Source organism: Actinia tenebrosa, unplaced genomic scaffold (assembly GCF_029948245.1).
Source record: "Actinia tenebrosa isolate PJP-AT-01 unplaced genomic scaffold, QUT_ActTen_1.0 PGA_scaffold1__47_contigs__length_23844297, whole genome shotgun sequence".
Classification (NCBI taxonomy): Eukaryota; Metazoa; Cnidaria; class Anthozoa; order Actiniaria; family Actiniidae; genus Actinia; species Actinia tenebrosa.
Genome location: NW_028292578.1, coordinates 10,370,545 through 10,397,165, shown reverse-complemented (window position 1 = coordinate 10,397,165; position 26,621 = coordinate 10,370,545). Strand labels below are relative to the sequence as shown.

General features: G+C 34.1%; 2 protein-coding genes across 4 annotated transcripts in view; one reads left to right on the top strand and one right to left on the bottom strand.

The window, feature by feature from the left end:
* Positions 1-827: 827 nt before the first annotated feature.
* LOC116305076 (uncharacterized) overlaps positions 828-26,621 on the bottom strand; it is a 49,961-nt gene continuing 24,167 nt past the window's right edge. Inside the window, exon 13 of one of the 2 annotated variants that reach the window (XM_089033003.1) lies at positions 828-1,976. The gene's annotated coding sequence lies outside the window, so the exon portion shown is untranslated. Of the gene's footprint in view, positions 1,977-25,020; positions 26,217-26,621 lie in introns of those variants that run through there. The other variant, XM_031714911.2, reaches the window with a different exon arrangement.
* Positions 4,997-26,244, top strand: LOC116305078 (reversion-inducing cysteine-rich protein with Kazal motifs). Of its 2 annotated transcripts, none has more exons than XM_031714913.2 (29): positions 4,997-5,245; positions 5,646-5,704; positions 5,999-6,073; positions 6,259-6,295; positions 11,220-11,350; positions 11,858-11,891; positions 12,198-12,253; positions 12,631-12,733; positions 13,088-13,111; positions 13,716-13,780; positions 14,403-14,517; positions 15,175-15,222; positions 15,438-15,820; positions 16,354-16,418; positions 17,164-17,294; positions 17,677-17,709; positions 17,995-18,105; positions 18,272-18,327; positions 18,488-18,626; positions 19,291-19,410; positions 19,935-20,055; positions 20,228-20,311; positions 20,742-20,803; positions 21,630-21,757; positions 21,838-21,970; positions 22,278-22,379; positions 23,130-23,254; positions 24,005-24,094; positions 24,590-26,244. In XM_031714913.2, exons 1-29 carry the CDS (start codon positions 5,188-5,190, stop codon positions 24,818-24,820), a joined length of 2,919 nt encoding a protein of 972 aa, XP_031570773.2. In that variant the 5' UTR covers positions 4,997-5,187; the 3' UTR covers positions 24,821-26,244. The 2 variants fall into 2 exon arrangements, with proteins under 2 accessions (XP_031570773.2, XP_031570772.2); XM_031714912.2 differs by having other exon boundaries at positions 15,175-15,231.

Below are 26,621 nucleotides of genomic sequence, written 5' to 3'. Positions count from 1 at the left end.
AACTAGCTAGTATCATGCAAGACAAAAAAATAGACTTCTCGAGTGCTCTACAGCTCCCAGAGTGTTTATATCGCAGTATATAGACACAAGCGGACGTTTTATATTGCTTTTATAAAATATTTTTGAATGATTTTGCGCGAGCGTGTCTCTGTCCTCTGATATAAACACGGTAGCCAGCCAATCAGCCCGCGCATTATATCTCGAATATTTTATAAAGCTAATCAAAACACTTGGATACCAAGGAAAATCTAAAATCTGAAAAATAAATAGATACGAAATATTACAATATTTGCTCATGTGGGTGACCTCATGCGAGAAAAAGGCTGAAAAAATAACATTTACTCAGTGAACAAAATATGAGATATGAATCAAAAAATATAATAAAATGTGATAGAGATTGTTTGTTCATATGGCTGAAAGTATATGAACCAAACAGAACCAGAAAATTAATATCGGGGGACATAATACTCCGCAGTGTGTCTATAAAGACAACTGATAGGACAGAAATATAACACCAGCAGGACAGCTGATTAGTATTCGTATTCAATATAAGACGATCTCGAAAATTAACCGAATTGATTTGGCATTTCGCTGTAAATATTGGTAAAGGATGATATATGACATATATGAGTCGCAGTAGAATATTGTCATTTTTTGCTGCATGGGGGATTTTTTAAACTATTTGGTCCAAGATGATCCCACGCTGCTAGATCTAGACATCATCATCAATCAATTGTCATATAATGAGGAAGATTCGTTTCACGTCATCTATCTCATTTTCTTGTAACCTAGGAATGGCCTTGGATATCGGCAACACTTCTCATTAATGCCTATATGATAATCATCATGATCATTTCAATGACACCAGATACAACATTAATGCAACTTTAAATCTTCATCAACGTAGTATAATAATATCTTAATAGCTTACTAGGATAATGATTGTAATACTGATAATGAAAATGATGAAAATGATGATTATGGTGATGATAATAATATTATGATCGCATCATCGTCATCATCATCATCAACTCGTAACCTTATCGACAAAAACATGGAAGCTATGTTTAATATTGCTGATCGTGACGAATTCTCATCATCATCATAATGCATTATCTCCCATCATAAACTCATAATCATTTATTTTATCATTATCATTATAAGCTATGATCAATTTTCAGCATTATCATCATGATCATTAGCACTACCATCTGACAACAGTAGTCTGGGTTCCCTGTGGCAACTTTCCAAACAAGCTAAAACATATATATCTTCATATCAGCACGATTAAATCCCTAATCCGCTCCCCGTCAATCAATTCTAGACCAATTTTCCTACTGAAAACAAAGAGGCACTGATTTTTTGAATTTTGAATTTTTTTGGCTGGACTCAATCTCCTACTAAGTATAACAGTGCCTCCCTAGCAGGGAGGAGGCGGGGTTTGTTAGCGTGTCATGTGACTCCTGACGTGAGTGATGAGATCAGGATATGGGTCAACCGGCAAAGCATTTCCGTTTTATAGTAAAGGGGTCAACCCGAGGTCTTCTAGCCCAACGTTTTCTTTAAAATGTTGCTTTGTCGTGGACTTCAAAGATGCCGCAACGATAACAAAACACTTGAAAAAGCGAGGGGATGAAATCTGGGGTGATCACTAAAGTAGACAAGATAATGCGCTGTGCAAACTCAGGGGAAAAAAATCCCTAATCGAAAGATGTTTCAATTTATAAAAGATTGGGGTTGCCGTCAAAAATAAATGCGGTTGACAAATGGAACCACTTGTCTGTTTGTTTGGTTTGGAGCCAGTGTTTTCGCTGTTCAGTGTAAACATGACTTGTCCGTGATCTTTTTGCAGCCAGCCGGTAGTCGTGGTCTAAAGTAAAAGTGGGCGGGCACTACAAGTGCTGGATGTCAAGTAAACTGGACCTCGACGCTTTCCCAAAGGTTCACATTCTTCTTCATCCAAGGTAATTTATCACCTGATAAGCAAGGAATAAACATTATAAATTGGATAAATGGTAGAAACAAAACATTTGATGGTGCAATCTAGAGGCGAACATGTGATACAGTCGTGAGGACCATAGATTTAATTTTGCGGAAAATGTATTTTTTATCTCAAGACTTCTGGCGCAGGGTGTATAAGCTTTCGGGGCATGCTGTAAGAGCCTCTTGAAATAGGTTTGAATAAGTGCCCTTAAAAACACTTAAGGGAATTGAGTTACTTGATTCAATATTGATTAATAGCTTTGAATCTAAATTATATATCACAATCAGCTTCAAGAAGACACGAAAAACACTTAGATAAAAAACTGCAATCCCTTTTATGTCGAGAATGGATTACTTTGTCATAGTCACATAGACAGAAATAAGATAAAAGCCAAAGTTTGAATAAAACATTGTTCTATTTTTTAATAGAACAAAATGAAATGGAAAGTTAAACTACATAAATAAAGTGAATGAAATATTTTCTCAAAAATATCAGAAATAGCAGAGTATGAACATTGATTATAATTAATGGCAAGAAAGTTTATAGAAAAACCAAAGTTGTTTTCAGTATACTCTTTTTATAGAAAATAGAAGCAGCGATAATAAGTACTTTTAGAAAAAAACTAGAAAAAAAAAGCCGGAGAGATGAATACAGAAATACCATAAATGTATTTTGAAACCATGAAAAACGCAGTATACTGAAAGGATATGCGGAACTTGGAGTTCTGTCTGATTTGTTTTGTCAATATTCGTTCTGCTCTAATATCATCTAAACTTGCAAAGACCCTGGGGGCATGTTCAAGCAGGGTTGTTTTGGATTTTCTTTTATAGCACATATCTCCAAAGAAAAAAACTGTCTAGTTAATGTTAGTGCTGGCAGTTTCGTAATGAGTTAGTTCCAATATTGGTGTTCTTGTATATTTTTAATTGGGGAAACGCGAACGTAAAAGGAAATCGAACTTCAGAGAATAAAAATGGGAAAAAACCTTGTGGTGTTCGAGGTGTTTCTAAGGTAGAAGAAAAATTAGCTAGTTTATTGTTTTGGGAAACAAGTTAATAAACATTATAGTAAAATATAATACATAAATTTCACAACTCATTTTCAAAGAAAATGGGGGAAAAGCGAATTTGAAACCTGGTGAAACTCACTGTTTGACTGGGGTTTGTCGTGTCAGTCTTAAAATTATAAATGTCAAAAAAGCTTTTTCTGTTATACTTCGGAGAGTAATAGGAATAGTTTGTTTAATTTGCATTGACCAAGAAAACCCCTCGCTCACTGATAAAAAAATTGAAAGGCATTCAACCCGCCCAAAAGAATCGTCTTCGCGTGGCTGTCTTATTACTTGGGTAAACAATTTCTAATTGAGGGATAAATAACCATTAGTAAAGTTTTTATTCTTTTCTTTTGAAAGCAGGATTCGTTGTTCCTTCTCTGTTCCCGACCAAAACAAGATAAATCATTAGCAATTTATTTTATGAGGCGAAAAACAAACAGCTGGTGTGTGAGAGTGAGCAAAGCTTTCAAGGATCTTGATTTAATCAGGCTCCAAAATGGATTCTGGTCGTCATAGAGCTTGGATTTTTCCCCCACCTAATGGAAGTGCTTCATGCGTCATTGATGGTCTTAAGAGGAACAAGAAAGCAAAAACATTGATTATAATAAACTTACTAGTCCTATCTCTAAACCTATGTCCGTTTATTTTCGGCTCCATTTAGCTTGGTTCGCCTCAAGCATCGATAACTGGATAAAAGCTTATTTGGATAAAACCTGAGAGTAATAATAATAGTTATTATTAAAATATACACCGGTATAAGCAAACAAAATCGTTTAAACATAATAACGAGGATACGTAATGGACAGGTTCCAGGGATGAAGGTTAATCCTAATTGTCTTAATCTAAAAAACAGAGCTCGGAGAACCGATTTAGAAGAGATTTAGTGAAAACAGTTTTCGTCCAGGGTCAAAGCGCGCCCTTGAAATTGTATGTAAATTTGTGGGAAGTCACTAAAAGCCCCCGAGAATCCAGATATGCATCACTAGTTCTTATCGTGAGTTTTTATCGGCAGTGTTTGCGTTTTCAAACTTATCTACGAGGCTCATCAGTCACCATCAATCCAGGATCATCTGGCGATGTCCACTACTGTATTTTGTCATAGCTTGTACGATTAAAACGTGGTGACTGTAGCTAACACGAGCTAACAATCGGAAGTCTGCACACCAAATATGTGACTAAAATCCGCGATGAAGTGTCAAAGTGTAATTACAAAGGCAAACTTTACCCATTTGGTACATTTGTACTGTCAGTTTAAAAGAAATGTTTGCTCGTAGTTTGACAGGGGGAGAATAAGAAAATTATTAAAAGTTGCAATTGCCATGTCTGGGATGCGAGCCGAGAGGGTGTTTGGACTATCTGTTTGACCACAGAAAGGAAAACTATTTAATCATTTAGAAGGAAGGATTTCACGCGATACCTTGGAGGATAAAAATTCATGAAAAATGTGGAAAAAAGAAAGAAATAAATAAAACTTATTTCACAAGTACGAATAATCGTACAAATGTAAAAAATTTAGAAGAACTTTAGAAGAACGCAAATAAAGAATTTTGGTTATAAAACAAATATTTAAAAAATCAATGAAAAAAAATCAAATTGTATCCTCAAACTTACACTATTAATTATACCAGACGTGTGAACATAGAGAAAAACAAACAAAAGTTATCGAACGTAAATTCTAAGCTCCGTCCAAGCCCGACATTTGAGAGTTTGGGAAAACGTATTTAATAGAAGCGAGAGATCACGTCCGTGGCGAAAGAACCGAAGGTCCGTTATGCGAAAAATGGTTAGAATTTCTTGGTTATTTTCGACGGCGAGATAGCTAGTATAACCTAGGTCAGTTTTTTGGACAATCTTAGCTGTCATAACACGTTGATGTTGTCCATTACGGTACACTACACAAAACAAACTACTGGCTTTCTTTACCTTACTAAAGCGTCACCCGTCGTGTTAAATAGCCGATTGTGATTGGCTGATGTGTGGAAGAACAATTTCCCGCTAATTGGTTGTTTGCTGCTATTGGTTGCTCAGGACCTGAGACTGTAGAAGAGAGTCTTGACATCGACATAATACTAGCCATGCACGGTACATGATGGTTATATTGCAGGCTTTTTAGCGGAGCTGATGTTGTTCCTTCTTAGCCAACGCCACCATGCGAGTGCTGTTCAGCACGCTTTTGCTAGTACAAGCCGTACTTTCGAATCAATCAGGTAAGAATCCTTCTGAATTGAACACATTTGAACACGCTGCTTCGATCTTGTTAACTTGTGGCCTACTTTAGTTGTAGGTTTGTAATATTCCTCAGCGATCAAGCTTAGGAGCGAGCCTCAAAGTCGGCCGCGAGACTCCTAAACTTGGTCACTGTGTTGGTTTTACGTTGTTAGGATTAATAACGATTTGTAGATTTAACAGAAGAAATAATTAGTTCAACCACGCGAACGAATCCTTTTGCATTCAATTGTGAATGTAAATTTCCGGTGGATTTACCTTCGCAAGTTTACTCTCGCGGCTCCGAATTTTCCTTCCCCTCTTCAACGTAGACCTTCCTCACTGCCCCACTTTTCTCCCTATTTGTTATAATACTCATTTATTTTATTACAATTGTTTCAGATATCCTCTGCTGTAAACAAACTTCTGGTTTTAAGCAATGTAAAAGTGCTTGTAACAAGGTACGAGTCAACGTCGCTTTGGTTCAGTCTTTTATTGATGCACGGCGGGGCACTGCAAATGAGAATAGTCAAAGACCTCTCGCTGTTTAACGTGACTTGGAAGTGGGACAAGTGATCATTTGACTTAGATTGATTTGAAAGCGATCAGGATGTTAGCGATTCCGAAATACGCTCATCATGTCGACTCAATGGATTTCACACATATACAAGTTTATTATAATTTACTTCAAATTGATATCGGCTGGAGTCCAAAACTTCGGCTTGAGCTAATCTGTTTTCTTTTATGTTTGGCAGTTTGTCTCGCAGACCGAAGTAAATTTACGTCTTCGTGCGTTAAAAGAGCTTCCAAAGTTCTGTCCTGGGCATTTGGTAAGTCGGAGATTGTTTTGAATTAGTGATGGTGGGGTGCATGAAAGTTGTTAGATTTGCGTGTAGGGCTTATCGACTGCTTGGAGCGAGAGACTGCTAGGTAGCGCTGTGCCCAAGTTGATTATAGATACGGCAGGGAATACCGCGGCATACTTTAGGTTCATGTTTGCTTGTTCATATTTCAGACGAAGCTTTGGCGCTGCTTGAACGAAACGAATCCAGGTGAGTCGCCACGATGTTTTGTATCTCAATGTCGAGCATTGTCATTCCAATTTCAACTAATAACTTCTGCAAATAAAGGCCTACCTTTTGATTATAGCCCAATTAGCGCCTAAAAAACTACAAGGCCATGAAGCTAAACTCGAACAATGTTTAATTCTGCTCGACTTGAAGTTAAATTAACTTAAGCAGATAGTATTTGGATCGATTTATCCAGCTTAACGAGTGAAAATAGAGTGGGATGAAGGATTAGGGAAGCCTAAAGGTCGCCGAAATATTCAAGGTCTATAAACGCTTCAATGGTTTTCCATGCGACTTGAATCAACGTTAGCCGCGTGTGTTTTTCTCTCCTTTGGCCGAGTCTGGACGATTGCGGTTGGAGTTTATTTCTCTCTTTAAAATCGTTCGAAGTGATTTTAAGTAAATAATTGGTAATCACACGTGTCGTGTTTTGCGCTTAGCACTAGCAGACGTACTGACTCTTATCTTGGGCTAGCTGCTAATGGCAACCTTTTAAGCGAACATCAATTTGCATCCAAAGTTGGACTAATGGAAATTTAATTGGGGAACGTATTGTTTCACTATCAACTATTGTTTTTCATGTTTCCTCTGAGAATTACGACCCTAGGAATCTAGGAAATCCAATGAGGTCGAGATTGTAGGTTAGTTGTAAAAGAGACAAAGTGTTCCGGAGCCCGACAATGGAGAGCGAGAGGTCTTTTCGAAGTTGTTTTGTTCACCCGTCACTTCCAATTTGCCAGAAATGTGTGATGTGTTTTTGGGGGTTTAGTATGCTTTGTGATCATGCTAAATACGTGGATAAACCTATTTATGCCACAGGCGTGAATGAATAAAACATTTTGATAAAGGAAATTCATTGAATAACATTACAATGTAAAAACGTTTTTCGGAATACATTTTTTCCAATCCTACTAGAGTCCTGTGCCTCTTTTCTTCCCTCCCTGAGTTTTTCCACCCTTTAAATGGTTTTTGGTTTTAGCGATGTATTTACACGAATCGAACCTCCCACCGAGCTCTGGCTACTGCCTTTTGTTTGATGTAAAAACCATTATTCAATTGGGAGGAGACTAGGCTTTTTGAAGTGCCTCTGGTTCATGACGCACGAACGGGGCCAGACTTTGCTTCAACATCGCTATCTGATATTTAGTTGTTGAGAGGTCCACTATGCCTGTGCCAAAATTTTTCCTGAACTATCTTTCATATCTTGAAGCCCTTTTCGACCAGACGATCTCTCTTTGAATTTCGTCGTCCACAATTAAAAAAATCCATAAGGTAAAAACCCGCAAAGACCGCAAAACAATTTCAGTCAAAAGCGTCATATCTCTCACTAATGTTTGTTCGAAATGATAAATTCAAAGATGGTTTATTAAATATTGTCAATATCGGTGTACTTTAAGCAAAGTGCTCCGGAATATAAAAAAATTCCTTAATGGAATATTCATAGTATCTTAGAAGGTTCTAGACTACAGGGCATTTTAGCAATCTTTTTTGACAAAAGTGCAGTTTACTTCAAAGTCATAACTTAGTACAATCTCTTTTATCGTTCTAAAATAGAATTGCCCATATTTTTCATAACCTTGCAGACTTGAAAGGTCGTTCTCAAAGTTGGCATTGTCATGTACAATATTTAATCCCACTCTAAGTTAAATTCCAAAATGCAATCAGATATTCCATAAATTTGATAAAATGTAAATGTCTCTAGTAGGTCTGGACATGGTCAAAGGAGACTTGCCTTCAAATGAAGTTCCTCGGCGTAAAGATATGGAACATTCTGGAGGGTTTTATTACAGGGCATAAGATAGGTTTCCCGTGAGTTAATTGAAATAAAACAGAACCCTTGGTGACCAAGGGCACAGTGTCACCCAGTTTAACTTCTTGCAAATTTTGGACGAAAATGAGATAAATTAAGACAGTTTATCAAAAACTTCATTTGAGCATAATTTACTATGTTTATTGCAAGTCAATATTTTTAAAATCTGAATAGACGTGCTTTACATAAGATATACTAATTTGTTTTATTTTATAAATAAGAGGTTTTGCACCAATTGAGTGAATAATTTATATATTCTTGACGATGAGCCTCATAATAGCTTGTGTACATGAAATGTCTCGTAGTATGGCATTAGGAATTACTCTATTATTTGTTCTGGGATTGAAAGAATTCATCTAGAAAAGATATGAGCAAGAGATGAATTAGACAGTTGAATTAGACAGTTGAAATTAATGCTTCAATAATTATATGCAAGCAATCTAAACAGATTTTTCATCAACCTTATTTTACAAAGCAAAAAAATTTTAATTGCAACTTTTAGAATTTTTAAAATTTGATGTAATTGATAGCCATTCTTTATAATTTTGTTTGAATATTTTTTTTGGAAATTCATAGCAACTGGACATTTATTATTTAATCTCTTTCTAAATATTAGTTTCTGATAATGTAACAAGACAAACAACAGTGTTATTTCCTTGACTTCATTTTCCTGGATATTTATCTTTTTATCAAATTTTCTTTATGCTCTTGATATAAATTTTAACTTGAGCTTCCTTCAAACCTTTTTTTCCTCATTTTTTCACTTTTCATATTTTATTTTCTATCAGCGCAATATTTAATGGCCAAGTTAAATCCTGTGTGATGTTTTCAAGCATATTCTGCATAATATTGATATGAGATGTTAGTTTTTTTACAGTAACCAAATTCATTCTTAATTATTTTATAAATGATTCAATTTGTTTTAGTTGAACATCTTATATTGTAAATTTTATTTTTTATGTTTATGTCAATTATCCTTACAGTATTTTATTATAATAAACATAACATTCATTATTATTATTATTATTACTATTATTATCATCATCATTATTATTACTAAATATAAAAAGTAAGCATATATACAATAATTTTTTGCAGATAGTTTTAACGATACTACTCCAACGGAACTTCAACTATGCTCTTTATACATTGGCTACTATGTGCAGTTTGTAATCTTATCTAATTTTTTGCCAGATGTTGAGACAGAGTATTTTTTTATTGACTTCTTTCACTTTATTAACATAGTGAGTCCTTCCAAATGGATTATTCATTTAAAAATGTCATTTAAGGCTTTTTAAAACGAGTCTTAATGGACTAAAAACTGTTTATTAATATGGTTTAATTTAATATGGTTTTAGATTGCAATTGCTTTTATATATTATCCAAAAAAAAAATTCATAGTTTTAATATACTAATATTAAGAGAAAATATTATATCTATGAATATAATATTACTATTAGTGTTATATCTGTTTGCTTTTAATACAATGTATTATATATAAATATTCACTTGAATTATACTTTTAATACTCTTATGTATGATATTCGTTTATGAGGTCCATTTATATTATATATGTCTACTTATGAGAAAGTTTCGTATATCAATCTCCCCACTGTCAGGAATAGCAATTATTTATGAAAACATGCGTATATATAATGCTTTTAATACTCGTGGGATCAAATAGAATCTTTTATCTATGTATATATTAGCATCTTTTTAATTTTATTATCTGTTGCATCAATAATATTTTGACCTAGAATTGTATTCTCTTTTACACATCAATATTGTTTCCCAGTATTTGCTTTTACTTTAATGTTAAGTTTAATATATAAACACGAAAAAAATATGAATAAGTTATATTGAAGCTAATAGGCTTTTTTCTGATTTAGGTTCTATATTTTGTCTCGAAATATATAAAACCATTGTTTTGTCTGCAATTTCTTTTTAATCCTAAATAGACCATATAGTTATGTCTTTATATTCATGCATAGACTGTGTAGATTCTAAGTATATTTTTTTAACGTAGCTTATTATCCATGTAGTCTTATCTTAATTTGGTTGTAAAAAAAGTCCTTGGCTTCCATTTGCCACGTCTTTTTATTTTTAAATTATTGAATTTATGTTGTTACATTGGTGTTATCGATGTGAGTAAGTGTATGCAATAGTTATAGGTAATTATATTATAGGAAGTACAAAGCAATACTTATCTTTCTTTTATTGTTTTATTCCAAAAAAAATAATTTCTCTAGAGACAAAATTTTTAAATTATATAGCCTCTTTTTACTATAAAATTTTTCTAATATTGTACATGGTGCTTTAACAAGTGTTTATTTTCTAAGAATTTAAACATTGTTCATAATAATTATGTATAGTCTCATGCAAGCAATATAAAACTATGAAACATTTATAAGATCAAATTAAAACAGCTGCTGTACTTTTTTGTATTAGGGTACTATATTTTCTCTCTATTCTTATATTTTGTTCCTTTTCCTTTTTTGTTCATAAGAACTTTTCATTTCTTCTTCTTCCTTTAGTTTTCATTTAATGTTTAGCCTGGCTAATATCTTATCATGTTTAGCATATTTTTGTTTTATTTTGTTTGACACATTTTCTATCCCAGTAAAAGGAAAAATAGAAATCACTTTTGAAAATAAACTTTAATCTCACCAAAAATTAATCTTTAAAAACCAAAAGAATTGAAAAGTTTCACCCTTTATTTGCAGAGACGATATAAAATATTTCATCTGTTTAATATTTAATGTATAATATATCTGTATTTAAGTTTAGTCACTGAGTACTTACTTTTGGATGGATTTTGACAAAAATCATGATGAATATTAAATCAGAGTTATTAAATTTTGGTTACAAACTTATGGTAAATTTACAAATTTTTATATTTGCAACTTGTCTATTACAAATAAAAGGCCAGATTCGATATCCCGTACCACTTTTCACATAGATTTTTTAACAATTTTCAATATGTGTTGGTATTTTAAACCAGACATTCTAATAACTGATAAAATCATTTGTTTGCATTTTTCATTTTTGTTATCATTTTTCATTATTAATGATCCATGTTACTTGTTTTTTTTTCAGGAACTAGACAATATCTAGAATCAAAGTTACCAAACAAGGCTGGTGTGTGTTGCCTGATGACATCAACGTCAAAATGCCGTAGAGACTGTTTAAATGGAAACAAACAAGCTTTGAATACTAGCTGCTCAGATGTAAGTGAAATTTTAGGATAAAAATAGCATAAGAAATGCTATTAGACCTTCAAATAATTCAACACATGATTTTCTGAAAAATATAATTAAGAATCAAAATTGTATAGGGAACAAAATATTGCTGACTATACTAAAACTTTAAAAAATAAGTTTAATTTTACAGCCATTACTCCCTGCAAGGGGCTCTCTTGTAAGCTTTGCTCCACACAACACTCATCTCACTTTAATTTTTATGGATAGCGAAAAACCTAAAGAAAAACCCTGGTGTTTCACACATCCTACAAACTCAACTCACCTAATTTAACCCACAAGCAATGGTTACCCTATGTATGAACTACGCAGCGGTGAGAGAGCGCATGCCACCATGCCAATAAATGTCAGTTTAGATTATAATAGCCTTTTGGGACTACAAGGTTTGTTTTTCAAGTAATAAGGGAATATGGAGAATCCCCCACGTTGTGATGTTACTTTTCTCTGTTATCAATTTTGATTGAATTTTCCTTGCAGATACATTTAATATCTTGTGTGACAAGACATGATGGTAAATTATGTTGATTTTTATGTATGCTTATATATTATACTAATATTAACAGTTACATGTAAAAACTATGCAATGTAAAATTTAAAATACTTAAGAGTACTATAGAACAGTAAAGTAAATTGCTGCATTAAGCAATTATATATTCCTGCAGGCACATAGACCCCGTGCTCTAGCTTGCACATGTCTGTTATGCATGATCTTGTTACAGAAATGAAACTCCAGTGCTATAGTGTAGCCATGTACGTATCCATGCGAGCCTATCTATCTAGATAAGGGTCTGATCTATTTTAATGCTTTGTTTTTCAGCTACAGCAAATTGTTGCCAAGGAGCTTCAAAAAGCTGTATCAAAGCTTGCAAATTGGTAAGAGAAATTGTTCTTTGGGATAACCAAAAAACCAAAAAAAACAAAAAACCATGTGCAAAGCCATAGCCACCACTTGGACGATGGTTCTGTTTATAAAAAAGGTGGTCCTGTTTTTTTATTTACTTTTGTAATAAATTATAAAGGGGAAAAGATGGTTCTGAAGGTAGAGTCCAGGTGCGGTTAAAACTGGACCAATCATACTGGTGGCTACGGCCCTAACAAACTATATGGTTCTTTCACTGGCTTTGATGGAGTGATTTACTGTAACAGGGACTTTAACCCCAGTACCCACACCCCTCAGACTATACATCGCTATCTTTAATCTTTGAACAATAAGTGGTGTACTATAATTTATTGTGTTTTTCTTTCTACAGCTTTTGGCATCACAACCAGCTAGTAAAAATAATTTACTACATAGAGTTAAAAAAAATTGCAAGATGGGAGGACGTCATGTTTTTGAATGTGCTAAAAAACATGGTATGTAGAGGATTTTTACATTGTCATAGTTTGTTTGTTTCATGAAGAAGTATGAGCACATTTAATGTATTTGTATACATCCATGCTATGAGCTTTGCTGTCAAACTTACTTTTATTTGGTAAAACCAGCCAGCTTAACATACAATATCAGTTTAATATAATAAGACTGTGCATATAAGTATGCAAATATATTATCGCCAGTCATTCTTTTGCATGCCATGCTGTAATTTGAAACATTTAACCATGATATTTATGGTTTTGGTATTGAAAACTAGAATGCGCGAGTGACATTTTCAGCATGCAGAAAAGTTCTGGACAGTAATTAAAATTAAAGTTAATTTTTTTCTGTTTCAGAATCCACCACAAAAAACCCTGATGGTATGTGCAGCTTTGATCAGTTGTTTAAAAGCAATCTTTAAATAAGGGTTAAAACACTAGGGCGAGGGTTTGCATTGCAATTAAAGACCAAGGGCCATGGACCAGAGGTCTTGAATTTTAATGCAAACCCAAGCACATGCATTTTAACTGGTTTAATAACCAACCAAGCCCTATTTCTAACGTTTGATGTAGAGTTTGAAATTGGATGAAAAACCTGTCCCGGGTTTTGAATTCAGCCCCGCTCTCCCCTGTTAGCTTTTATGAATGTCAGCTATAAGAAAGTACATATTATATGTTTGATATGCCAGGGTGGTGGAATAGGCCCTGTTGCCCATTTCATACCATGTGTCATTCCATGGAGTATTATTTCTTTGTTTAATGGTATATGGATACTACACAAGCAATAATCTTATTCTCAAGAGAATGACACGTGGTCTGAAATGGAGAACATGACACCCAGCATTATTTCCTTTTCCTATCTAACAAAATGGATGGTTCATTAAACAAAAGGTTTTTCATAATATGCATTACTGATATTATATGAACATTGATATTTTGGATTAAATGACTAGCAATTTGACTAATATAAGAAATACAATTTTAGGTTATAAGCAATTGAAATGCTGCTCAATTGTAAAGGATCCTGTATGTAGAGAAAGTTGCCAAAAGGTAGGTTTCATTTAAAAAACAAATTATACATTCTTTTAATAGAGGTTTTCCATGATCACCTGCCGGCAGCCATGCTAGATGAGAGACCAACTGAATCCTCTTACTAAACTGCAAAATTGAATTCTTACTCATGTAAAATAGTTTATTTCATGTGATTGTATAAAATATCCATATATGGTTGAACTACTGAAATAGGCATATACAGTAACCTAGCCAAGGTTATCCACATAAGTATAACATCATCTTCATCATCATCATCTTCTTTCTTCTTTTGTTGAACTACTGAAATTTATAATGGGCATATACAGTAAACCTAGCCAAGTTTATCCACATAAGTATAACATCATCTTCATCATCATCATCTTCTTCTTCTTCTTCTTGACTTCTGTAGCAAACATTAAGTATTTTTTGTCTCAGCCAACTCTTCCAAACTTTCGCTTCAGCTTGTTTAATAGAGAGGGTGCCTAAACTAAACTGAGATATTACTCTATTTAGAATTACTACTGTAAGCTTCCAGTTTAGATAATATTGATAAACATTCTGCTGCAAAGATTTCCTTTATTATTCTTTTTCGCTTTTCAAAATTTATTTAGTAGACATGATGTTTTTTGTTTTCTTGCAGGGACATTTAATAAAAAATTTGCAAGAAGCCATGGATTATCTGACTAAGGCATGTGGCAGTCCTTTGGGAAAAAAGGAGAATAATGCAATGTGGAACTGTTTCTTGAAAGTCGAGGGTGAGTAGTTCCTGCCTTTTCCTTTCAAACTGGGTCTTGAGGTCCTTAGGTTCCTTGTTTTCTTACCTATGGGCTCTACCTGACAAAAGGGTTTTTCTTTGGCTTCTCCAGTTTCTCATATCATTGTAAAAATGAACACTGACGTTAGTTATGTAGTAAAGAGTGTGGAGTAAAATCTAATCAGTTTGGACACCATTCAGCTGTCAAATAAATCAATTACATATGACAGAGGATGATGATGCCAATAATGATGATGATTGTAATAAATGATACTTATTCATTTGTCTTACGATTGAGGGCCATTCATAGAAGGATTCCAGCATTTCAACAGCAACCCACTAGATTGTAGTCATCATACTTACTACCTACAACGTTTGATGTCTCGTTAATTGACTAGCATTTTAACGACTGTCAATCAAAGAGTTACAATCCAAAAAAACGAGAACTCAATGGAGATGTTGGACTGAATTAAAGATTTTAGAGGATCAGAGTACTAAAATCTTTGATCTAGTGTAAAATCTCCCTCAGGATGTTGTTTTTTTAATTGCATTTCTTGGATTGATGGTCGTTAAAATGCTATTCTGGAACAGACTTCAAACTTCAACAATAATGGTTATGAAATTAGAAATTAAATCATACTTATTTTTTGTTTTCCAGGACCAACAGAAATACCTTTTAGTGAAGAGACAATAAGTCCACTTACAGGTACACCCAGTAAGTTCACACCTGTAATTGTTTCCATTCAACACTTTAAATATTACCACAATGTGGCTTGCTTTTTGAACGTTTGTTTTTTTTCAAACACTTAATCCAAGTTTCTCCAAGATTCATAAAAAAATTTGAAAGATGTTTTGGTATATAATTGCGAGGCATTATTTTATTGTAATAGTTAAAAAAAACTCATTCATTTGTATTCTCAGAAATGGATGGAGCTAAGCGACATTGCTGTCCAAAGGCTGCTTCAACGAATTGTTTTTGGCTTTGTGTAAAAATGTTTAAATCTCGATGGAGTGCCTCCCAAACTTATCCTGAGTTTGACATGAAGTGTGCCTACCAGCCATCAGAAGTGAACTTGATGAATTGTTTAGCTGATGTAACAAAGCCTTGCCAGCTTGGCTGCACTGGACTGAACTTCTGCACCAACTTCAACAACAGACATACAGAACTGTTCCGTAGTTGTGATGCCAAGGCAGACTCCTATGCAAAGAGTCACATGCAACATTGGAGTAAAGGAATCATCAATGTTCCTGGGATGCCCATTCTTGTACAGGACATCAAAAAGTGTTTGCCTGATACATGGAAGGTAATTTGATTTGCTAATAATACATCATAACAGCCTTTTAATGATGGTCATCCTTGATTGGTTTGATTGATCAGCAATCGGCTGCTATAGAAGGGCCTAGTCTGGACATATCATTTTTGTTGCATACATGACTTAGTGGACACTGTATCTCTGAACACCTGTTTCTGAAACTTACATAAATGATTCCACTCACTTTATAGTTGTTCTGTGCTTCCAAAATGTTCTCAAAGTTTTTCTCCCTTTGCTGAAAAACAATGTCAGCTAACCAAACACAACATGCGAAAGATAATGAATATTGATACACAACCAAAAAGGTTACTTTAATAATCTTCCAGAAAGATATAGAACTCTCATACAGGACTCTAGTGCATGCTAGCACCAACATTTTAAATATCAATACCCAAATACAAATGGCACGCCTAGGAAGATCTGTGTTCATGGATCAAAAGATTTGTAAAATTGTTTCTAAATACTTTAAGTTGAGACAAACAATATTTGAAGTAATAATAATCTTCTCACATCTTTAATTTCAGGCCATTGCTTGTTTACTACAGATCAAACCATGTAGTATAAAATCCCATAGAAGTACAATCTGCAAGTATGTGTAGCTAATTAGAATTCGTAAATCTAGTCACATACAGTCAATTCAAAAAACGTTGTCCTCGACTGGCTCAAGCCTCCGTGACTGAACCGAGAGGAATATGGGTAAAAATCACTGAAGCGGTTAAATATTCATTCTGAATTAGTTGTTCCCGCTAGTAATAAGATAATAATGACAAGAAACAATCCATCAAATGCATATCTCCGGGTTTAGGGAAAGAAAAACAAAGTAGCAATGATTCAGTTTACAATCCCAAAAATATGAAGGCATTAAAAAAAAGTCTCCTTTAATATTTCCTGCTCGCCTACGAAGTATCGTGCTGTAAACCAGGCATAACTAGTCAGATAAAATTATGGAGTCGACTTGGCTTCAATGATTGCTACCCAGAGCTCCTTTCAGTCCAGTCACGTAGGCTTGAGTTGGTCGACAACAGCATTTTTTGAGTTGACTGTATATTATTGCAGGGAAAACCAAGTGGCATAGCTATGGTGGTAAGAGTGCTTGCCTCTTGTCAATACAACCTAAGCTCGAGCCCACTGGGCTTGGTGTTGTATGAGTAGAGTTTCTAGTAAGGGTCTCTCCTGTGCTTCAAGGGTTTTACTCTGGGTTTTCCAGTTTAGCTGGTTCTTTCACTGTACTTGATCCTCAAAGCTTCCTATTTATTGGCCAAAAACCAGGGCAGCAAGTTTACTAGTGTCCATTTTTCTTTTAATGATTTTCATTTTGTTCATATATCTTTTAGGTCAGATTGTATTGAGATTTTACAAAAGTGTGGTAATTCAAGTAGTTACTCTAATTTAAAGAAAGTTGAAGAAGTTTGTAATAAGTTATCACCCAATGAATCCAACTGCATTTCCATTAATAGCTATCTGAGTAAGTATTGTTACAAATGTACTGTTGCAAAAGTATGCAATAAAGCCTTGAATAAAACTTAAATAACTTACATGAAAATCCAGATGGATGCCTGGGGGAAAAAGGCTTAGAACAGGATATGAACTGATAACCTTTGCTATAACATTGCAATGCTCTACAAACTTTACTATTATTAAGACTAATTATTTGTTCAAATGATACTACAAAAATGTTATTTGTCATTGTAATGTTAATTTAAATAATTTAAGTAATGTTAAAAAAAATGACAGGCTTGCTATACCACCAGTGCAGTGCTGATATTATTTGTTCTGAAATGATACCAATTTCTCTATAAAAAATCCCTTGTATTGTAAAGTTAACTTTAATGTGTTATTCATTGCAGAGCCTAGTAAATATAAAGATGTCACTGATGAAGGTACACAAATACTTGGGCTAATAACTGAATATAAAAGTATTATTATTATTATTATTATTATCATTATCATCATCATCATCATAGAGTGCTCGCACAATAATCCAGGAAACTAGTAAATTCATAAAGAAATAATGATATGTTTTGTTTTCAAGTTATTTATCATTTCTATTTGGTGCTATTTCATTGATTAAGTGCAGACACTCCAACCATAAATAAATATAAGCATTAATTGGCATTAACTATGTCATAAAAACTCAATAAAATAACTTTGTATTTGTCTTCCAGTTACTCATCCCTGCAACCCAAATCCATGTGAAAAGAATAAGATGTGTGATATAAATAGAACTTGTTATGCCGCATCATTAGATGGCTGCGAACCACACAATTGTGTACCAGGTAATCAATATGCCTATACTTGTACAATCTTAATATTGTACAACATGAGTTAATAGTTTTAAAATAGTTAATAGGTACTTTCCAAATATTCAAATGTTTGTAATAAAAAAAGAAAAAATTCATAATAAAATAACCCTGAATATGCATGTTAATGATTAACTGACAGGCTGTCCACTTGGAGATGCTTCAAATTTCCTCGTTAGGATGGGAGAATACGCAAGAGTAAGTATTGCTGTCTCACTTCCATAGAATACTTTACACGCACTGCAAGAGTATAAATACCGTGACAGTACTTTGAAAAAATGTTTCGTACATATTTCTCATTTTTGTGTGTCTTTTTGTTTTGTTTGTTTGTTTTTTTCTAATGGATATTCCTTTTTAGGTACCTGTAGATTCTGGTCGTGAAGGATGTTTTAGAGTTTGTCACTGTGGAGGGCAAAGCAGGTTAACAAGTTGTACAATCTTGAACTGTGTGCCCAGGAGGGACTGTCCAATAAAAAGCCAAAAGGAACTAACAAAAAGTAAGACTTGGAATATGATAATACATATACAGCTATTTCAAAAAACTTTGTCAGGTGATAGGTCATTATGAGAGGGAAGTTGTTTGGTCTACTACAAAAAACATTGAATCAATCTCAACACTAAGATCCATGTTCTTGATGAGCATAACAAGCAGAAACACAAGTCATTCCAGCTATTCTTGAATCTTGGAATGACCTAGTCCTATCTTATTTGCTTTTTCCCCTATTGCTTATTGCATATGGCCTTTGGTGAAGACAGTGAAATATAGGTGTAGACTTGTGGTGTATAAGGGCAACTTCTTGAGCTTGAACAAGTTCTCGTCCCTTATCAACTAGATATATTGGGCCCAGGACTTAATCAGTTGAATTACTTACAACTGTCATTCTCTATAAACAACGTTTATTTAATTTATTCATTGCCATGGATGAGGTGGCAGTGTTAGTGATTTGCCAAGTTTACCCCAACTAATTTTTCTCATGACTGGAGAGACAAGGAAAGTTAAGATATTTGTTTGAAAAATGCAAGTGCATGGCTAAGCATGACTTGTTGTCCTCAAGGCTTCAAGTTTAACACTCTTATCATTAGGCCACTGTATCTCTTACTGTCATGCGTAATGGTTAATACAAGACTTTGATTACTAAAGAACTGTTTGTCTCTGTGTAGAAGAACATGGAGAGCGGTTCATGGTTGGCTGTAACTTCTGTGCCTGTTTTGCTGGAGAGTTGATGTGTACAAAAAGACAGTGCCTTGAGCCACCATCACAGATCCCAGATTTAGAAACTGGTAAGAACCATAGAACACCAAGTTTTTATCTCATGGAAGTCAATGGTTTCACATGTGGAACACTTAATTGTTTTGGTCCACATTATGAGGAGGATTCAGGGGAGGGGGGTGATTTGGGTGACTCAACTTTACCCACACCCCTTTAAAAAAAAAAAAAAAGACCTAAGAAAGACACTATGTGATGCCTTTCTAGGTAACAGCCACCCTCCTTGAAGTCATTCTGGATGTGTCACTGCATTAATGTCATATTTTTGACATCTTGACTGCAATTGATTTGGGTGTACTTTATAACTAGATAATACATGTTAACAAACATATCTGCCATTGAGCAGTCATTTATTGGCTATTGAATCATTGTTTAATGTCTTTCTTTCAGTACGATATCACAGTCTAAACATTTTCCCATGCCTTTTCCTTTCCCAGAAGGTCGCCCAAAAAGAAACCAAACACCTATGTTTACAGGTGTCTTTCTTTCAGTACGATATCACAGTCTAAACATTTTCCCATGCCTTTTCCTTTCCCAGAAGGTCGCCCAAAAAGAAACCAAACACCTATGTTTACAGGATTGCCATGTGGTTGCGATTCAAAGCATAATCCAGTGTGTGCTTCTAATGGACAGACATTCCCAAATCTATGTATTGCAAGGTAAAACCCTCAAGGAACATTAGCTAAAAGCTTTTTTCTCCCTTTTTCTTTCATTCTTTTCTATGACTTCTCTCCATTTTTTGGTTCTTGATTTTTTAAAGTTTTTGAACTCCTTATCAAGATTATGAATATATTTATCAGTCTTTTTTAATGAAATTCATTTTCGTTTCAGATGTGCTGGGTTCAAAGATTCCCAACCAGGAAGCTGTGAATCCATTGATCCATGCAAAGATAACCCATGTTCCAAGGGACAACGGTATGTACTTTAAAGTAATAATTATAAACATCACCATAGCCCTTCTGCAACAAACAGTCACTTGCTGATATATGACTTTGATAACAAATCAATTCAGCTCAAGGTCCCTTGGGTAAGGATCTGTTGGATGGCAAACAAATTTTAAACTGCTTTGTGTCTTGAAATCAAAAGTATCTCATAAGGGAAGTATTTTTGAAAAGGTTTTGGATACAACATTAGTAAAAAATCTTTCAATAAAGGAAGTCCACATATTTTTGCTGTCCAGGAACAATCACGTGTCAATCTATTGCAAAAGGACTATTCCAAAACAAGACAGCTGAATTCCTTACTCATTGATTCATTGACCCTTTCTCTTTTAAATTGTACTTATCAAATGTGATCTTTCAACTTGACTACCTATTTCATTGTTGTCTATGATTTAACCTCATAGGTGTTTGATAGACAGGAAGACATGTCTGACACCAACAGACTCTTGTAATCAGTACTTTTGTGGTAAGTTTGCCATTATCTCTAACATCTAACAATGTGCTTACCCCATGGTAAGGCTGTGATATGGAAATAATGCATCTCTTATCTTTTGGTTATCGGTGCAAGTACAATAGTGAATAATGAATAATGGCTTATCTTTTTTCAAAGCTACCCTGTATTTAATTAATATTTTTGTATCATGTTTTGATTATATTATTAAGTAACACACCCACACCTTAGTCAAGTTCAATAAAACACAATGAACCTACAAGGGAAAAGCCTAAGGCTTGCCAATTGTTAAAATTGCTTAACCCCTTTTCTATCAACAAAATGTGATTAAAAGATACCTTCTTGCTTGATGACAGTAGGCTACCTGTAGCAACCTTGTTTTAACCCCCACCCAGTTAGCTCAGTCATTAAGAGCCTTGGTCTGTTGTATGGGAGGTCCTGGTTCAAGCCTTTGCCAGACCAACACTCAGGGCCTTAAAAAAACTGAGAGGCTGCTGTCTTCGTAATTACATCTGCAAATGGATAGACCTTCATGTGGCTTGGTAGAACACATTAATAACTGTCCGCATTCAACGAGAGATGTTAAGAGGACCACAAGTTTAGCAGTTGAATTAGCGTCATCCTCTATAAACAAAGTTGATCGGTTTGTTTAGGACTGTAGAGGACACACATACTGAAGGGTAAAGAGTTGCTAGGTTGCATTGTTTACTGGCACCTTGTAAATGCGTATTCATTCCTTCATAACTGCAGAAAGAACCCCTTGCCAAATTTCTAGGAGGCCTATCAATGGATTTTACGAATGCTATTGACATTTTACCTCATACAATTAATTTTGTTACAGTTCAAGAAAGTTCATATTGTAAGGACATGCAGTTAGAGCCAGTTTGTGACAACGAAGGACAACAGCACCCAAACCTTTGTTCCATTCACTTCAAGGGCAAACAACTTGCTTACAAAGGTTTCTGCAAGGTGAGGTGCTAAGAGTATTTCTTTTAGATGTCTTTGACTATTGGTCAGTGTAATGATTGAGTATTTTATGAATGTTACAGCCATACTGCAGCCAACCAACCAAACCACTGTGTGGCATCAATGGAGAAACCTACAGCAGTGTATGTGCAGCCACCTCGTCAAGAGTTATAGTAGACTATGAGGGGCATTGCAGAGCTATTGGTTATCAAGTTGGTAAGATATTCTACTCTGCTTCTATGATGTTATAGAGTTACAGGAAACAATTTTTTTTTAAAACAGAATTTTTGTGCAGAATTGAGGACACTTTCAAATCAACTAGAATAAGACTAGAGTATAGACTATAGACTATAGAGTATAGAGATTAGTCTAGACTAAGACCATAAAAAGTGTCAATAATAGACTCTTGGTGGTGTACAGCCAGGTGCAAAGTGGCTTGTCTTTAATTATACAAAGTTAACTTTGTGTTCATTGACCAAATAAATAATTAGTATTTTGCTCACATTAGTTTTCTGTTTTCAAGTATCAATCAGTGAAGGCAGATGTAAAGATGTCAAGTGTCCAACATTAGTGCCAGCCAACTGTGTTGGGATCCACCCACCAGGGGCATGCTGTCCTCATTGTGGTGAGTATCATGTTATTCAAATACTAAAAGCACAAGCCATGTTGTTACAGCCAATAATAGAGGCTACATGAAGTTCATTAAACTTACTTCATGCTATGCTTTAATATTCTGATGCAATGTTTGCCATATATAATAAGATAAAAATCCATATAAATGTTAAGAATGATGCACCAAATAACCTAAACTAGGTTTGAATTTTAATCTGGGAATAGATTGCATTGTTCAAAGCACATAGGATTAAAGCATGGGTTAGCGAGATGGTTTTAAGTTGTTCATCTAGGATTAAAATAGACAAAATTGAAACAAAATGGTGGGTCTGTTCAATTTTTTCGCATAGATATAGGTTTAAGAACACTTCCATTCAGGAATACATTGACAGAAAACTTGTGTGCAATACTAATTCAGAAGTAAATCCATTATTTCAAAAAAAAATCTGGTTTAAAATCTATAGCGAAAGACAAGACAAAATCATGCTATTGAATTTGCAAAACCTACAAATTCTCAGTTCCTCAACTCTTTCAGTTGAGAGTGCAATTTCCAAAGTAAAAAAGATAAAGTAGAAGGGGGTTTGGTTAATCCACCCACTAATCTAGCTTTGAACAACAGTAATGCATGTTTTGAGAATTTAATCTTGGTTTAGGCCTAATCCTAGATTAGCTTAAATCAAACAATGCGGCCCTGTAAGTGCCATATGTCTGAGTACTATCTTGATGTGACTATTTCATTGATTGTGTGGCTTTCTCGTAACAGCTGCTCAAATAAGAATCTTGGTCAGCTTGACGCAGCTAAGTATAAACAGTGAAGGATTACAAGATCATTATAAACCCATAACTCTAGAGCATCTACTTGTGGCACTCAGACGGCATGTCACCACGGTAGGTACAGCAATTGAGTTGTGGTTAGGCATCATCTTACTTAGATTTGTTATGCCCAACAAAAATATGCCTGACAAAGAGACTTTCAAAGTGAACAAATATAATGGCCATTGCAACATAATGACCTAGTAAGCTTTAACCCATGAATTAAACTTTAGTCTAAAGAATATAGCACCAAAAAGAAGTCACCATTAAAGATGTTCCTCGTTGGTCATATTGGCTAATAATTACTTTAAAAAACTGATCAAAAATAATATAGTGGGGTCGTATTTATCCTATTGTGGTCTTGATAGGGTCAGTGTGAGCAAAAGGTTTTCCACTTCAAACCTCGTGGGAATAAAATGTTTGAGTGTAATTCATGTTACTTCCATTTTTATAAACATGCAAACTCTGTAGTATTTTTTTGCTGCCTCAAGTCAAAAATAGCTCGCAGCTACTGAGTTCGCATGTTTATGAAAATGGGCAATAATATATTTACTAGCATTCATCACTTTGTATATATCTGTTCACTATTCACACAAACCATTCAATCAATGCTGCAAGGTAGTTTCAAAGGATTTGGCCTTGACTTAATGCTTTGTGTTTGACCAGTAAACATGAGTAGACAGTGGTTTTTATTGGTAAATGAAAAAAATATTTTCAAGGAAATGAAACAAATAGAGAGTGAAATGAAATGGGAAAACATTACATCAAAACTTGCTCTGTCAATTAATATACTCACTGTCTGTCTTTTTTTTTTTGTTGTCTTAGACTGAGTGTGACTTGTTTGGATATCAAAGCATAGAAGGGGATCTTGTTATATTAATCAAGGCAATCACTAATAAACCCACAGTATTACAGGTATGGAACGAAGAGGAGTTCTTATCAATTATTTTCAATTTTAATTAGAAAGTATTGGATCATCCTAATAGGTGTATCAGGGGTTTCGTATCAGGATTACCAAGGGCTTTTAAGCACAAACGAAAGAAAAGTAATTTTATAAGGCAATGATTATTCATCCTTTGAAAATTATGGCAGAAAGTGGGTTGGACGTGATACCTTATATGTTAGGCTTAGAAAGTTGTAGTGTACATGATGATTATTCACATAAGCAGGTTGTCTGGAGGACAGATATGCAAGCTGATTTACCTGTAAATTCTAAATTGAATAATTGAATAGAGAAAAATATTTAAAATTCTTAATTGCCCCCAGGTGTGTAGGAAAAGGGTCTCCGCATAGCATTATATAATGTGTTACTGGTATTTTGTCTGTGCATACCATTTTCTCTTTGCATAGCATTATGTAACATGTCACTGGTATTCTGTTGATAATAATGTGTTTACTTGTTCTATTTAGATTGAGGCTTGCAGTCTTGAAGCACAAAGAATAGAAGCACTCATAAATACTGGAAGTCCATCATTCACTTCCCATGTTATTCTTTCAACCTTGAAAGCTGCCGACACCCAAACTCCATCATTATCTCTGCGGCAAACACAAGCCTCTAGCACAAATCATCTCCATATACCACACTTAATTATCTGCTTGCTACAAACGATTATAATCCTTAAATGGTCTTTAAGGAGTTAGCAGTAGTGGTAAAAGAGGTAATTATTATAAATTAGTTGCTAGAGCCAAAAGAAAGTATTTTTATGAAAGAAAATCTAAAATTAATATAACGAAATATGGTCTTCCCAAATATACTGTTCTATAAACAGAATGAAGTATATAAATACAGGATAAATATTGTTATAATTATTATTCATATTGTATATTATATAAAATATATATGTTTTGTAAAGATAAAAAAAGCCAACTCAAAGAGCTACTTTGGCTCTAAAATTTTATTGGGAGAGTTTTGTATGCATTAAGAGAAATCCCTTTGCATTGATTCTAGAAATAGGCTTATATGACTGTATTAAAAGCTGTTACTGCAGTTTTCATGAACGTGCGAGCTGCATGCTGTTTTTTTTTGCTGCTGTCAATCAAACATTCGGTAAGTGCAGCTTGCCGACACAGTTCACATGTTTATGAAAATTGTGGTAAAGAACTCTACTTTTTTGGAGTTCTGCTTCTGTTAAGGACTAGCATTTTTTTTCAAAACTAAACTATAAATTTAGCCTGTGTATCAGCACTTTGGGGAGAAGAAAGCCACTATGCATGCTTTAATTTCTTGACATCTTACTTAACAAAGTAAAAAATAGAGAGGGAGAGATAATGAGAGACCCTAGCACAAAATTTTCAGCATATTTTGGATGCACAAAAGCAAGGCATGTTGATCATCATGTTGCTCTATTGACATATATCTGCATAATTATGTTTAACTCAAAAAACTCAAAAGCAGACTACTGAAACATTTAGTTGACAAACTGCTTCCAAAATCTAGAGCACAATTTATAAAACAGTTAATTATTTTTATAAGAAAATGAATGGAAGTTGGACTTCCATTGAATGAAGATAAAAGCAATGCAACTACAGGATATATGGGAAATCCTATCCTAATTCCACACTTTTGATTTCATTAACCCAGAAAGCTGATATTCAATTTCTAATATTGGTGGTTTTTATCAATCTGTATTTTATGAGTTTACTAACATTGCTCAGAAATGGTAGAAAAAATGTGAACGATATATAAACACATACCAAATGTTCTGTTTATGAGTCCATACTGGATGTCATCTATAATATTGTACATAGATATTAAATTCAGCTCGATGCTAAGTGTTTTAGCAATACATTATCCTAGCATGTACATACAAATAAATGATTTTTATAAAGATAAAATTAGCTCAAGAGCCACGAAATTAATCCAAATAATTTGGATAGAAAAGAATGTTATAAAACTAATTTTATTCGATAAATGAGTGATTTGAATGAGAACAATCTTTCACAGATATTGTACATACAGTTCTATTTCTCAACCCTTGAGTATTGTCTTGTATGTAAAGAATAACGAGTCCAGATATAGAAATAACTGGAAATATTTCTGTTAATAAAAAGTGCAATTAACTGAAGGTTATTGTGTGGTGATTGTGAATCAAATTATATATTTATTTTTGGGATGCCAATCATTTCCTTGTGAATAGAAAATCGTACTCTCCATCCCCCCCCCCCCCTCCCCCTCCCTCTTAAAGTTATGCAAGTAAAATAAAATTGGGAGCATGTAAAATTTCAACATCTGGGATGCCCATATGAAGAAGAGTTTTGAATCAAAACAGACGGGGAAAGAGGCTGTAAAGTGCCCTTCACCTTAACTTTTTACTTTCATGAATTATTGAATGCAATAAAAATGGGATCGCTTCTAGCATTTTAAAAATTCTCTGATAGTAAAACCAAGGGATGTGGCTAAGGCGATATGTTATTTGCTACAAAAATCATTTAGGAAATCCTT

What these genes read in the sequence shown, in the direction of transcription:
- LOC116305078 (XM_031714912.2), top strand. Translation starts at nt 5,188, where the DNA reads ATGCGAGTGCTGTTCAGCACGCTTTTGCTAGTACAAGCCGTACTTTCG. An exon ending in TGAATACTAGCTGCTCAGAT is followed by an intron (nt 11,351 to 11,857) that starts GTAAGTGAAATT and finishes TTTTCCTTGCAG; the next exon opens with ATACATTTAATATCTTGTGT. An exon ending in ACCACACAATTGTGTACCAG is followed by an intron (nt 18,106 to 18,271) that starts GTAATCAATATG and finishes ATTAACTGACAG; the next exon opens with GCTGTCCACTTGGAGATGCT.